General features: G+C 34.4%; 1 protein-coding gene across 12 annotated transcripts in view; it reads right to left on the reverse strand.

The window, feature by feature from the left end:
• The window catches only part of EMSY (EMSY transcriptional repressor, BRCA2 interacting), a 98683-nt gene that overhangs the window by 40866 nt on the left and 43646 nt on the right, over window positions 1-14171 (reverse strand). For all 12 annotated transcript variants that reach the window (XM_045894473.3, XM_064576901.1, XM_064576905.1 and 9 more), the window contains 2 exons: window positions 4653-4802; window positions 1693-1863 (listed from right to left, as the gene is read on the reverse strand). In XM_045894473.3, the coding sequence (XP_045750429.1) occupies window positions 1693-1863; window positions 4653-4802 (321 nt within the window). The remainder of the gene's footprint in view (window positions 1-1692; window positions 1864-4652; window positions 4803-14171) is intronic.

The raw sequence follows: 14171 nt of genomic DNA on the forward strand, positions 1-14171 counted from the left end.
ACCAGGGACTGAAAACTGCTAATAAACTAACCTGTAATCCCACTATCACAAAATAAAAAAAACATTATAAAATAAGAAAACTGTCTTTATAAAGAATATTGATATGTAACATAAGGATCAGTTTAGAGCAGTCAGAAATGAGAGATTCCTTAAAATAAAAGTGTCAGTGAAGCAGAAGTAGACACAAAACAAGCTCCATGCAATGAACAGCACTGTTTCAACTTTGTGCCAAGTACATCCTATTGTGCTGGGAAAGTTTAAGAACTCTTCTCATGTATACCCAATATACTTGAAAAAGCAGCTAACCATTGAGTTGTTTTGTATTTACATACAAAGGTAGATAAAATGTATACATGTAGAGGGTATATATCTCTGCTTCTAGGAAAATATGCTTGCTTACTATACTGCTCTAACCCGATACAAAGCAGCTAAATCATAAAGAAGGCCTGAAAACAGTGGCCTCAGGACATCTAGACATTCCTTCAAGCTATAAGGTTATTATGAATTCATATAGAAGTAAAGAAAAACCATTATGGTGATAAAAAGCTACATACCAATGAAGAATGACCACTTTTTGAAAAATGTTTGAGAATGTGCTCTATACCATTAAGATACTGTCAGGTAATAAATCAAAATTTGAGTTTTCATGGAGTTATTTAAAAAATCCTCTTAAAGCTGGAGTATGATGATTCTTTCCTTACTGGTTTCACCCTCCTCAGTTTGGCAAACATTGGATTTTCTCACTTACACTTAAAAATAGAGCCAATATTAGCAGCTTTAAATACAGTGCTTTATGCCAATACCATGCCCTGCTTTGTTTTTTTTATTCCCTGAGTTATCAGCAACATCATATATTGCCAGGAACTTCAATCTCTTCACTTTAAAATGTCAGAACAACTCACCTGGGGCATACAAAATATGGCTTGTCTACAAAAATGGTACACAGTTAAAGTCCACAGGGCTTGCTTGATGAGAAATTATTTACATAATTTTAATTAAAAACCAATAACGAAAACAGATGCTATGTTAACATTCCACTTCGGAGTCCATAGTCCAAATACTGCAGGAATTAATGAGCTGAGAAAAACCAGGTAAAGTCCCAAAATACCAATAAATATTAGCTTTCACTGAGTAAAATATTTCTTAAAAGTAAACAATCAATATAATGGTGAAAAGAAAATAAAGATACTCAAATATTTTTTTTTAATAAGCTAAAGTGACATTAATAAATGAAATTATAAGATATGGTCCCTCAAAGATGAATAAATCCTAGTTCTTTCTTCCTCTATCTAGCTTGTGTGGTCTTAGATAGGTCAATTTCAACTCTCTAAACTTAAATCTGTCTGTACCTGTCAACTGTGGGTGATACCAACTATTCAGATTTATCCATTCTGAAAGGACTGACAAATGGGAGAATACTCAGTAAATGAAAAATCTCTATACAAATATAAATCATAGTAATTCCATTCTGATTAAAAACAACTAATGTTCTATTTTAAAACTGTCAAAAACTTAATGTGTGAAAATTTAATACTAGAAATAAAAAACTAGACTTAATCACTAAATATCAGGACTAAAAACAAAGCTCCAGATTTCTAAGCAGAAAACAGATCTAACAGAATCCTTCAACAGTGAAATGTTTTTTCCTCTTACTGGTTACCTATAGCTTTAACGTATTTCAGATATACCTACCAGAAACTATATTACTGCTAATTATCTTGCCCCCCAAGGTAGCTAATGACTTGGGTACTACTGTGATGATGCTGCCACTGGTAGTTTTCACATAGGTTGCAGCTCCAGGGGTTGCAGCCATCCGACCTATGGACGGGCTCACTGTTGGCCGGGTATAGGTTGCCTGTGTGCCTATAAAAAGGGAAAAGCCAAAAGAAAAACTTGTCATTACTTATAGAAGAATGACAATTTATACAGTTTAGCTATAATTCAATGTAATCTACATTGCTTTAACTTGAAAATGGAATTTCAAGGTGTCAAGACATTAAGTAACAATTTATAGACAGTTTTCAATGCACATAGCAAGAACCACAGCCAAGTCAATTTGGATTAATTTTACACATAAAATTTTGTGATGTGTTGCATCAAATTACCAACCTCAAGAAAAAGTATAACTATGTTCCTTTCTTCCACTACCCTTCTTCCACTAGTTCTATGCCAAAAGAAACTTAAATTTAATCATCTTTCCTGCCAGAGCATTTTAGATATTTCTGTTACAGATTTTAAGGTCTCTACATCTGTTTTATGCTGTCACAGTGCCAAACCCAATGTCAGCATTCAGCAAATAAGGCAGTATTGTTTGCTTAAAATTTTAGAAACTTACGCTATTTTGTACTCTGCTATTCTCTAAATATATTTCTATCTTTTAAAGAATTATTCCATCATTTTACTAGAGATTAAAGTTGAAGCTGCCAAGAGTTGCCAGGAATATTTCTTTTGGCCAAAAAAGTTCACTATTTACATATTTCCTCAACTCTAACTGACCCCTTAGAAAATTTTTCTTCATGTCTCTCAAAGGATTTTGCACTCTTCCCCACTATTCCAAAGATGTTTTCTTTTCCCAAACAAGAATTAAAAACTAACCGGATGAGCCTGTTATAGTTTCCTACAAGTCCAGTAACTCAGAAATACTATTTCTACACTAAGAACTATTAGTCTGGGGAAGAAAGAAGATGACTAAGATAATATCTTCTTTGACAGGAAAGCATTTTTTCATAATAATTAGAATGGTCATCGTGATAACCGTTTTCAACAACTCCCTCCCTGCAAAAATGCTTTTATCAAGATATTTAAAAATTTTTAAATACAATCACAACCCAAAAAAAGGAGGAGGGGAAGAACATTAAGTAGAATTAATTTAAGTCAGTTACAAACATACATTTGAATCCCCCTCAAAAAAATCTAGTGCAAAGGGGGCACCCGGGTGACTGAGATGATTAAACGTCTGCTTTCGGCTAAGGTCATGATCCCAGGGTCCTGGAATCGAGCCCCACATCGGGCTCCTGACTCTGCGGGGAGCCTGCTTGTCCCTCTCCCTCTGCTTCTCCCCCTGCTCACGCTTGCTCGCTCTCTCTCTCTCTCTCTGTATCTCTGTGTCTCAAATGAATAAATAAAATCTTAAAAAAAAAATCTAGTGCAAAGTAAACATGCTACAAACATAATGTGAACCAGCTAAATTTTAACAAAAAATTTTCCACTTAAGCTTTTGTTTTAAAAATAGAAACACCTTTTCTAACAGAGATACACAGGCACAGACAGACATTATTTTTTACTATCTTTCCCTAAGGTAAAGAATCATATATAAATAACACTATTATTTTTGTACCAAATGGAAAAAAGTAGGGGGGGGGGAGGGGGGGGAGGGTGGAGTATGATAAATTTAATGCAAGAACAGCATGTTTTTAAAGCACAGGTTTTGCAGAGACAGCAAGTAGAATGGTGGTTGGCAGGGACTGCGGGAAGGTGGTAATGGAGAGTTATTGTTTAATGTGTAGAGTTTCAGTTTGGGAAGATGAAAATGTTCTGAAGCCTGATGGTGATGATGGTTATAAAATAACATGAATGCACTGAATGTCAATGAACTATACACTTAAAATGGTAAATTTCATGTTCTATTTTACCACAATTAAAAAGAAAAAAAGAGAGTCAAACAAATGGGGGTTCAAATCCCAGATCTTCCTTTCATTGGCTGCATGACTTTGGGCAAGTTGCTTAACATCAGTCTCTGTTTTGCTGCTAAAAGTGGAGATATTAAAGCCTAAGGAAGATTAAGTGTAATGTCTGTATAGACCTTTACATCCTGGCCAATAAATGATAGCTTTATAAACTTGAGACAGGTACCATTTTACACTATTTACATTCTATCATCTAAGTACTGGCCCTTCTCAAAAAATCTGGTAAGAGTTATACAAATTTAAAATAGTAGTAATAGCTAATTCTTACATTAATTAATAATAATAGCTATTGAGCACTCTGCTGGGGATTGTACATACCGGATTTCCTCTAATACTTATAATAACCTTATGGTACAGGTATTGTTATCCCATTTAAACAGACAGGGGAAAAGACTTACAGGAATTAGTAACCTGCTCAAGGACACAAAGGGTGGTACTATTTAAAATGTTCTACACTGTCACTTCCTTGGGCATAGCCTGGTTGTTCTCATATATGGGCAAAATGGCATCCTGGGCTTCTCTCAGTCTGAGTAATGCTTACTACACCGCAATGTAATACAGACTTTCAGCCTCCTAAGAGTGCAATCCTTCTGGGCTGGGAGAGTGTGTTTTCGGTTCCTCAACAAATCCTGATTAAACACCTACTTGCAGACCAGCTCTACATATATATGGTGAATAAAACAAAGATGGTCCCTTATCATGGAGCTTATGGTCTAGTAAGGTGAACTACATTAAATCAACAAACAAGTAGTGAAGAAATTAGAAGCTGTAGTTATGTGCTATAAAGTAAAAGAACAGAAGACCATGACTATAATAAAAGAAAGCTAATTTTAGTTGGGGGGGAAAGGCTCTTAAAGAACTGTCTCATTAATCTCTATATCCCCAGTATCAAGCACTATGTTGATACAAAGAAATTACTCAATGACTATATGATGAATGTATGGACTGATGCTCGAGAAAACTTACCAGTAGGAGTGGTTACCAGTTTAGTTGTCATAATTGCACCATTACTGCTAACCACCATAATAGGGGAATTGCTACTGGTAGGCAGAGTTGCTGTCACTGGTTTGGGTAAGATTTTACTTGGTTGAACTTGTTGTGTGATGATTTTAACACCTTTGAAAGAAGAAAGAGAAATCTCAATACAGATTATTTTGAAAAACATTTTCCTTATACCAACCCAAGAGGGCAGTAGTTACACATATTTGCTCAGTCTTGCCTAAAGAGAAGCTTTTTTCAAAATGATGAAACTTTCAATTTTTATTCCTTAAATTCCTATCTTTCCTGATTCCTCTCATTCAAGAATATAATTAAGATATTACAGAAACTATTAACAATTTCTTTAAAAAAACATTTTTTCCTTTTGTCTATGATCACGTCAAATAAGAGCTTTCAAACCAAATTAGTGTAATGATGTGGATTTTTTACATTTTTAAAAATTTTTATTTATATGTTAATTGTTACATTGACTTTCCAAGTGTAAAATATCCATTTAAAAGAAATCTCTCAAAAAAAGTAAAATAAAAAATAAAATGAATCTCTCATGCTAACTATAAATTTAAGTACTAGTAATTGTTAACTGAGGAAGGAAATTTTTGGTAACACTTTTCCCCCTGACTAACTTCACTGAAAAAATCCATGGGATGGAGTATATTGTCATAGACAACTAAAAATTATATTACTTTTTAGATAGTGATTTAGGTTGAGATATTAGGAAGCAAATACATCTATTTAACAACCTTAAATAATTTTAAATTTTTTTAGGCCAACTAAGAAGTTAAAATTATGATCATCACCTAGGCATAACTGGGCAAATTATTATCTCTATAACTCAGTTTTCTCATCCATAAAATAAAGATACTATCAGTATATACATTCTTGGGTTGTTATAAAGATTAAATAAATCAAAATTGTAAAGTACCTAATGCATAGCAAGAATTCAATAAAGTATTATTACTGTAGAGATAAAGAAACTCTGATTATAATAAATCATAACCAGTGAAGTTGTAGGGAAAAAATTTTTTCCAGTATTATCTCATTAGTGAATTACAATAATGCTTAAGACACATAAAAAGAAGTACACCTCCCCCAATAACCACAGACAGAAAAAACTTAATGGAATCATAAGAGATTACTTTGCTCAGTCCTATGCAAATAGACTGAAAATTTAGATCAAATAGATTATTATCTAGAAAAATATTAGTTATCAAAATGGACTTCAGAAAAGACAGGTATCTAATTAGACAAATTTCCTTAAGATAAATTTTAAGGAACTCCTCCCCCTTCATCAATAAATAGCAGGCCCAGATAGTTTCACAGAACAATTCTATAGTCTGTAAAAAGAAGATAATTACAATGTATTTAAAACCATTCCTCTTTAAAGTTCTCATTATCAGAAAAAAAAAAAATTTGTAACTGTGTGGTGATAAATGTTAACTAAACTTGTTGGGGTGATTATTTCATAATATATACATATATCAATCAAATCATTATGTTATACACCTAAAAATAATACAATGTTATATGTCAATTATATCTCAATTAAAAATGAAAACCATTCAGACACCAATTTCTGACAAGAGAGCATGAGGAGCTCTGCTAATCTGCTAACCCAATGGAACTAGTAAAATGATAACCAATGAGAAGCTCTGGAAATAGTCCCAAGGACAAATGAAGAAACATCTATTTAAGAGTATGTAGAAAAATCCGGTAAGAAAGGAGAGATCTGTGGTATTTAAACTAAGACCTGTCCCTCCTTACCCACTAAGAGGGAGGGAAAGACTCCTCCCCAGACTGCTGTAGTCAAGAACACAAGGTTTCCTCTTATTCCAGCTCCCTGGAGCAGTAGGACTTCAGTTTACCTCATCCTGCCCCCAGGTAGGTATTGCGAAGCCCCAGGCAAGTGATGTCAAGAAGTGTGCATTCTCTTCTTCTGCCAAGCCCCCAACTGATGGAACAAAGGCTATACTTTGGGCACAATGTTACTGAGAAACTGGAGTCCTGACCACCATTGCCCAGGCTTGTGAGGTGGTGGCTCTACCACCAGAAGCAAGCCAAGAGGATGTCAGGCTGTTGCCCACACTCCTACCCTTGCCTTCACTGAGTGCTCAGCTTCTAGAGCAGGAGTGTCATTCAGAGAAGAGCTCCAGAGCTGCCTGAGGGTAAAAACAGATAATAAAATAGATAGTTTGCAATCTCTTCCCAAAGGAACTGGCTTCGTTTGTAATAGAGCATGGAGAAGTTCAAGCTCTCAAGAACAGTTGAGGACGTGATGAAAGGCAACTGGAAGAAGATTTATGGATTTAAGAAAAAACAGTCAGGGCGCCTGGGCAGCTCAGTTGGTTAGGCGTCTGCCTTTGGCTCAGGTCATGATCTCAGGGTCCTGGGGTTGAGCCCTGAGTCAGGCTCCCTGCTCAGAGGGGAATCTGCTTGTCCCTCTCCCTCTGCCTCTCAACCCTGCTCATGCTCTCTCTCAAATAAATAAAATCTTAAAAACAAACAAACAAAAAACCCCGACATTCAAGACAATAGGCCAAACAGCTTGCAGAAGAGAACTGAGGTATAAGGAAGCTAAGAGGAACCATCTGTGGTCAGAACAAATACACCTCTGAAACTATTCCAACAATTTAGACTAGTTTGTAAAGCAACTTAAGACTCCAAGACACTGTTGAAAACAATAGAGTAGTTTAACAGTTGGGTGTGGTCAGAGAAAGAGCAGGAGAGAGTCACACTAATTCCACTGTCATCTCAGAACAACTGTGAGCATACCCAGAGCTGTAACTCCCTGAGCAACAGCATCAGAAGCTTACTTCACTAAAATAATTGATCTAGTTACAAAACAACAAATAGTGAAGTAAATAACAAAAAAAAATCACAGACTGGGAAGGTACAAGAAGACCAGTATCTAGCTACAATATATAATGCCTAATATCTAAAATATCAAGGGGTGCCTGGCTGGCTTAATTGTAGAGCATGTGACTGTCAATCTCAGGGTTCTGAGTTCAAGCCCCACGTTGGGCATGGAGTCTACTTTTTCAAAAATAATTAAGTAAACTAAATAAAATATCAATATAAATATCTAAAATGTCCAGTTCCAACAAAATACAAGGAGGCATACAAAGAAACAGGAAAATATGACCCATACACTGGGAAAAAAAGCAGGCAACAGAAATTCCCTATGAGAGCAAACACATGTCAGATTTAACAACAACAAAAGACTTCAAAGCAGCCATTATAAATATGTTCACAGAAGTACAGGAAAGCATGATGATTGAAGTAAAAGCAGGTATGATAACAAAGTTGCATCAAACAGAGTATTAATAAAGCAACAGGAATTACAAAAAAAGAACCAAAGAGAAAATTTGGGGTTAAAAAGTATAATAACTGAAATAAAAAATTCGCTAGAGGGGCTCAAGAGTAGATTTGAACTGGCAGGAAAAAATAAAAGAGCAAATGTGAAAATAGAGCAATTAGATTATGCAAGCTGAAAAAAATGTCAGAGAAAAAAGAATGAAGAAAAATGAACAGAACCTCAGAGAAATGTAGAACAGCATCAAGTGCCCCAAACATATATGTAACAGAACTACCAAAAGAAAGAACAGCAAGAAAAGAGAAGAAGAAATATTCAAAGAAATTGCTGAAAATGTCCTAAATTTATTTGAAAAGCAGTAACTTATACATTCAGGGAGCTCTATAAACTCCAAACAGAATAAACACAAAGAGATCTACAAACAGACACATCATACTAAAAATGCTAAAAGTCAAAAGCAACAGAAGAAATCTTGAAAGTAACAAGAAAAAACCAACTTATCACTTATAAAGGAACTGCATTAAGGTTAATAACTGACTTCTCAGCAGAAACTGTGGAGTTTAACAGGCATTAAGACAACTATTCCAAGTGTTCAAAGAAAAAACTGCCAACCAAGAATCCAATATCCAGCAAAGCTATCTTTCAGAAATGAAGGCAAAATAAAGACTTTACCAGGTAAACAAAAATAGAGGGAATCTGTTGCTAGTAACAATGTGCTGCCTTACAACAGACACTAAAGGAAGTTCTATGATAAGAAGGAACAAGGAACAAAACTTTGATGTTCACTCTTGACAGTTATACTCAACATTTTACTAGAGACTCTAGTCAGGGAAATTAGGCAAGAAAAAGAAATACAAGGCATCCAGACTGTAACAGCAGAAATCATCTCTATTTGTAGATGACATGATCTTTTATATAGGAAATCCTAAGAAATTCACCTATAACTATTAGAGCTAAAAAATGAGTTCAGCAAAGGTACAGGGTATTAAATCAACACAAAAATCAGTTGCATTTGTATAAATTAGCAACGAATAATCCCAAAAATGAAATTAACAATTTCATTTACAGTAGCTTCAAAAAAATACTTAGGAATAAATTTAACAAAAGAAGTGTAAAATTTATATTCCAGAAACCATACAACATTGTTGAAATAAATTAAAGAAGATCTAAATAAACGGGAAAACATCTCATGTTCATGGATCAAAAAATTTAACATTATTAAGATGGTAATACTCCTAAACTGACCTACAGATTCAATGCGATCCCTATCGGAATCTCAGTTGGCTTCTTTATAGAAACTGATAAGCTGATTCCAAAATTAATATGGAATTGCAAGGGACCCAAATAGTCAAAACAATCCTTAAAAACAGAACAAGATAATAGCAATTACACTTCCTGGTTTCAAAACGTACTACAAATCAGTGGTAACCAAAACAATGCGGCACTGGCATATGGATACACATACACATTAATGGAACAGAATTGAGAGTACAGAAACAAACCCACACATGTGGCTGACTGATTTTCAACAAGTTCAGCAGTGGGGGTGGGAGGGGGGGAGATAGTCTTTTCAATAAATGGTACTGGAACAAATGGATAGCCATATGCAAAAGAATGAAATGGGAGGCTTACTTCACATCATAACAAAATTAACTCAAAATGGCTCAAAGACCTAAATTTAAGAGGTAAAACTATCAAACACTTAGAAAAAGACAAAGAGATAAATCTTTATGATCAGGAATTTGGTAAAAGATTCTTAAATATGATACCAAAAGCATAAACAACATTAGAAAAAATAAACTGGACATCACCAAAATGAAAAACTTTTGTAATAGGACATCATCAAGAAAGTGAAAAGACAACCAACAGAATGGCAGGAAATATCTGTAAATCACATATCTAATAAGGGTTTAATATCTAAAATATATAAACTAAAAAAAACTACTACAACTCAGTGATAAAAAGACAACTCAATTTAAAAATGGACTAAGGATATAAATAAATATTTCTCCAAGGAGGATATAAAAAGGGCCAATAAGCACAGGAAAAGGTGTTTGACATCATTAGTCACCAGAAAAATGCAAATCAAAACCACAATGAAATACCACTTCACACAAACCAGGAGGGCTAGAATCGAAAAGTCAGAGAATAACAGGTGTTGGAAAGGAGGATGAGAAATTGGAACCCTCATACACTAATGGAGATGTAAAATGGTACAGTCATTTTGGAAAACAGTCTAGTAGTTTCTCAAACAATTATACATAGTTACCATACAGCTGAGCAATTCCACTCCAAGGTATATACACAAGAGAACTGAATACCCAAAAACTTACACATGAATGCTTTCCACAGAATATACTCATAACAGCCAACAGGTGGAAAAAATCCAAATGTATATCAATGGACAAATGGATAAACAAAACGTGAAATAGTATTTGGCCATAAAGAGGAATGAAGGACCAATACATGTATGTACCTTGAAAACACTGTTAAGTGAAAGAAACCAGTCACAAAAGACCACATATTACATGAGTCCATTCATATGAAAATCAGAGACAGAAAGTAGATTAGTGGTTGCTTAGGGCTGGAGAGGCTGTCATAGGGAGCAGAGAATGATAACTAATGGTTACAGGGTTTCTTTTCGAAGTGATGAAAATGTTCTAAAATCAATGTGGCGATGGTCACACATATCTGTGAATATACTAAATACTACTGAACTGTACACTTTGAATGGTTATTTGAATGGTAAATTATATCTTAATAAAGCTTTTTTAAAAAAAAAATTCCAAGCATTTTTAAAAAGGAAAACATTACAATTCTTTCTTGAAAGCACACATAACATTAAACTAAAGCCTGACAAAGACTGTACACAAAAAGAAAACTACAGACCAACTTCCCAAGACTAGCAATACACAATCAATTCCTCATACTGGGATAAATTGCAAAATATTTAAATGTAAAAAATGTGAACTGTAACTATAAATCTAGAAGCATTAAAGACTACACTGATAAATTCAACTATATAAAAACAAAAAAAGATCTACACAGCAGAAGTTCCCATAAATAAAGTGAACAACAGACAGATAAACGGGGAGGAAAATCTCTGCAAATCATGAAACACACACAAGGCTTGCTAATTATCCTGATATAATTAAAATTCCCAGAAATTGATGAGAAAAATACCACAGTAGAAGTATGGACAATGAATACAGACTGCACACAAAAAATAAAATACAAAGGGCTCTCAAACATAAAGAGTGTTCAAACTCACTCTAGATAGAAATGAAAATAAAACAACACAGAGAAAATGAAATACTTAAGTATAAATGTAACAAAACATGTACAGGATTTGTACACTGAGAACTGTGAAACACTGATGAAAGTGAAAGAAGACCTAAATGAATGGAGTGCCACACTCTGTTCATGAACTGGGTAAATCAACACAATGTCAATTCTTCCTAAACTCATCTAGAAGCTTAATGCAATTCCTAGGAAAATCCCAGTAAAGTTTTACTACACACAGATACATTTAATCTTAAATTTATACAGAAAGGCAACAAAACTAGAATAGCTAAAATAATTTTGAAATAAAAAAATAAAGTGGAAGGAATCACTCTATCTACATTAGAGCTTCCTATATAGCTATTATAATCAAGACAGTATGGTACTAACAGAGAGACAGACACAAAGATCAATGAAACAAATGGAGTACCTAAAAATAAACCCACACAAATATGCCCAACTGATTTCTGACAAAGATGCCAAAGCAATTCAATAGAGTTTGATAGCCTTTTCAACAAAGGTTGCAAAAGCAATTACATCCACAGGCAAAAAAAAATTAACCTTGACCTAAACCTCACACTTAATTATATAAAAATTCACTCAAAATAGATTATGACTTAGATAAAACTATAAAACTTTTAGAGAAAAAAACAGGAGAATAATGTTAAAACCTAGAGCTATGCAAAGTTCTTTGAATTGATACCAAAGACATGATCCATAAGAGGAAAAACTGATGATAAACTAGACTGAATCAAAATCTAGTATGAGTGAACAACCCAGAGCTACTAGTGGGACTTCATTACTAACATATTCCTCCTATAACTATGATGGTTAGACTTCTTAAAGCAGTCATGGCATAAGACTCTACAATTGAGGAACTTAAGACAGATGGGGAAAATAGGGTTAGAAGACTGAGGTTTTTGAGTCAATCTAGAAAAGCTTTTATAAGCATTTTCACATGGAATAAAAGAGAATCCAGACAACATAATAAATATATAATATCATATAGCCACACTATTAACACATTAACTATACCTTGTGCTCACTAGAAATTTTTTAGTATCTCCTACCCCTGCTGTTCAAAAGAGATGATTAAAAATTCATTTTTGGAATAAGACAAGCATTACCCTCATACCAAAACCAGATAAAGACACCAGGAAAAAAAAAAAAAAAAGAACTATAGGCCAATATTTCTGATGAACATAGATGCAAAAATCCTCAACAAAATACTAGCAAACTGCATCCAACAATACATTAAAAAAATCATTCACCACCATCAAGTGGGATTTATTCCTGTTGCAAGAGTGATTCAAGATTTGCAAATCAATCAATGTGATACATCACATTAATAAGAGAAAGGATAAGAACTATATAATCATTTCAGTAGATGCAGAAAAGGCACTTCACAAAGTATAACATCCATTCATGGTAAAAGCCTTCAACAAAGGTTTTAGAGGGAACATACGTCAACATATTAAAGACCATATATGAAAAACCCACAGCAAACATCATACTCAATGGGGAAAAACTGAGAGCTTTTCCCCTAAGGTCAGGAACAAGGCAAGGATGTCTACTCTCACCACTTTTATCCAACATAGAACTGGAAGTCCTAGCCACAGCAATCAGACAACAAAAAGAAACAAAAGGCATCTATATCAGTAAGGAAGAAGTCAAACTTTCATTATTTGCAGATGACATGACACTCTATATAGAAAACCTGAAAGACTCCAAAAAAACCTGCTAGAACTAATATATGAAGTCAGTAAATTCACAGGATACAAAAAACACAGTAAATTCACAGGATACAGAAACAGAAATCTGTTGCATTTCTATACACCAATAATGAAGCTGCAAAAAAGAAATTAAGAAACAATCCCATCTATAATTGCACCCAAAACAACAAGATACCTAGGAATAAAACTAACCAAAGAGGTAAAAGAGCTATACTCTGAAAACTGTAAAACACTGATGAAATTGAAGATGACAGAAAGAAACGGAAAGACGTTCCATGTTCATGGATTGAAAGACCAAATATTGTTAAAATGTCTATACTACTCAAAGCAATCTACGCATTTAATCCAATCCCTATCAAAATACCACCAGCATTTTTCACAGAGCTAGAACAATCCTAAAATTTGTATGGAACCACAAAAGACCCTGAATAGCCAAAGCAATCGTGAAAAAGAAAAGCAAAGCTGGAGGCATCACAATTCCAGATTTCAAGTTATATTACAAAGCTGTAGATATCAAAACAGTATGGTACTGGCACAAAAATAGACATACAAATCAATGGAACAGAACAGAAAACTCAGAAATATACCCACAAATCAATTAATCTTTGACAAAGCAGGAAAGAATATCCAATGGGAAAAATACAGTCTCTTGAACAAATGGTATGGGGAAAACTGGGCAGCAATATGCAAAAGAATGAAACTGGACCACTTTCAGGGTGCCTGGGTGGCTCAGTCGGTTAAACATCTGCCTTCAGCTCAGGTCATGATCCTGGGTCCTGGGATTGAGCCCTGCATCAGGTTCCCTGCTCAGTGGGGAGCCTGTTCTCCCTCTGTTCCCCCGCTGGTGCTCTCTCTCTCTCTCTCTCTCGCTCTCTATCTCAAATAAATAAATAAAATCTTAAAAAAAAAGAAAGAAAGAAAGAAAAAGAAACCGGACCACTTTCTTACACCATACACAAAAATAAATTCAAATGGATTACAGACCTAAATGTGAGACCTGAAACCATAAAAATCCTAGAAGGGAACACAGGTAGTAACTTCTCTGACACTGGTTGTAACAATTTTTTTCTAGATATGTCTCCTGAAGCAAGGGAAACAAAAAGCAAAAATAAACTTGGGGACTACATCAAAATAACAGGCTTCTACATAGTGACAGTGAAG

Source organism: Mirounga angustirostris, unplaced genomic scaffold (genome assembly GCF_029215605.1).
Source record: "Mirounga angustirostris isolate CCGP_5_RB_7025 unplaced genomic scaffold, mMirAng1.0.hap1 SCAF_13, whole genome shotgun sequence".
Classification (NCBI taxonomy): domain Eukaryota; kingdom Metazoa; phylum Chordata; class Mammalia; order Carnivora; family Phocidae; genus Mirounga; species Mirounga angustirostris.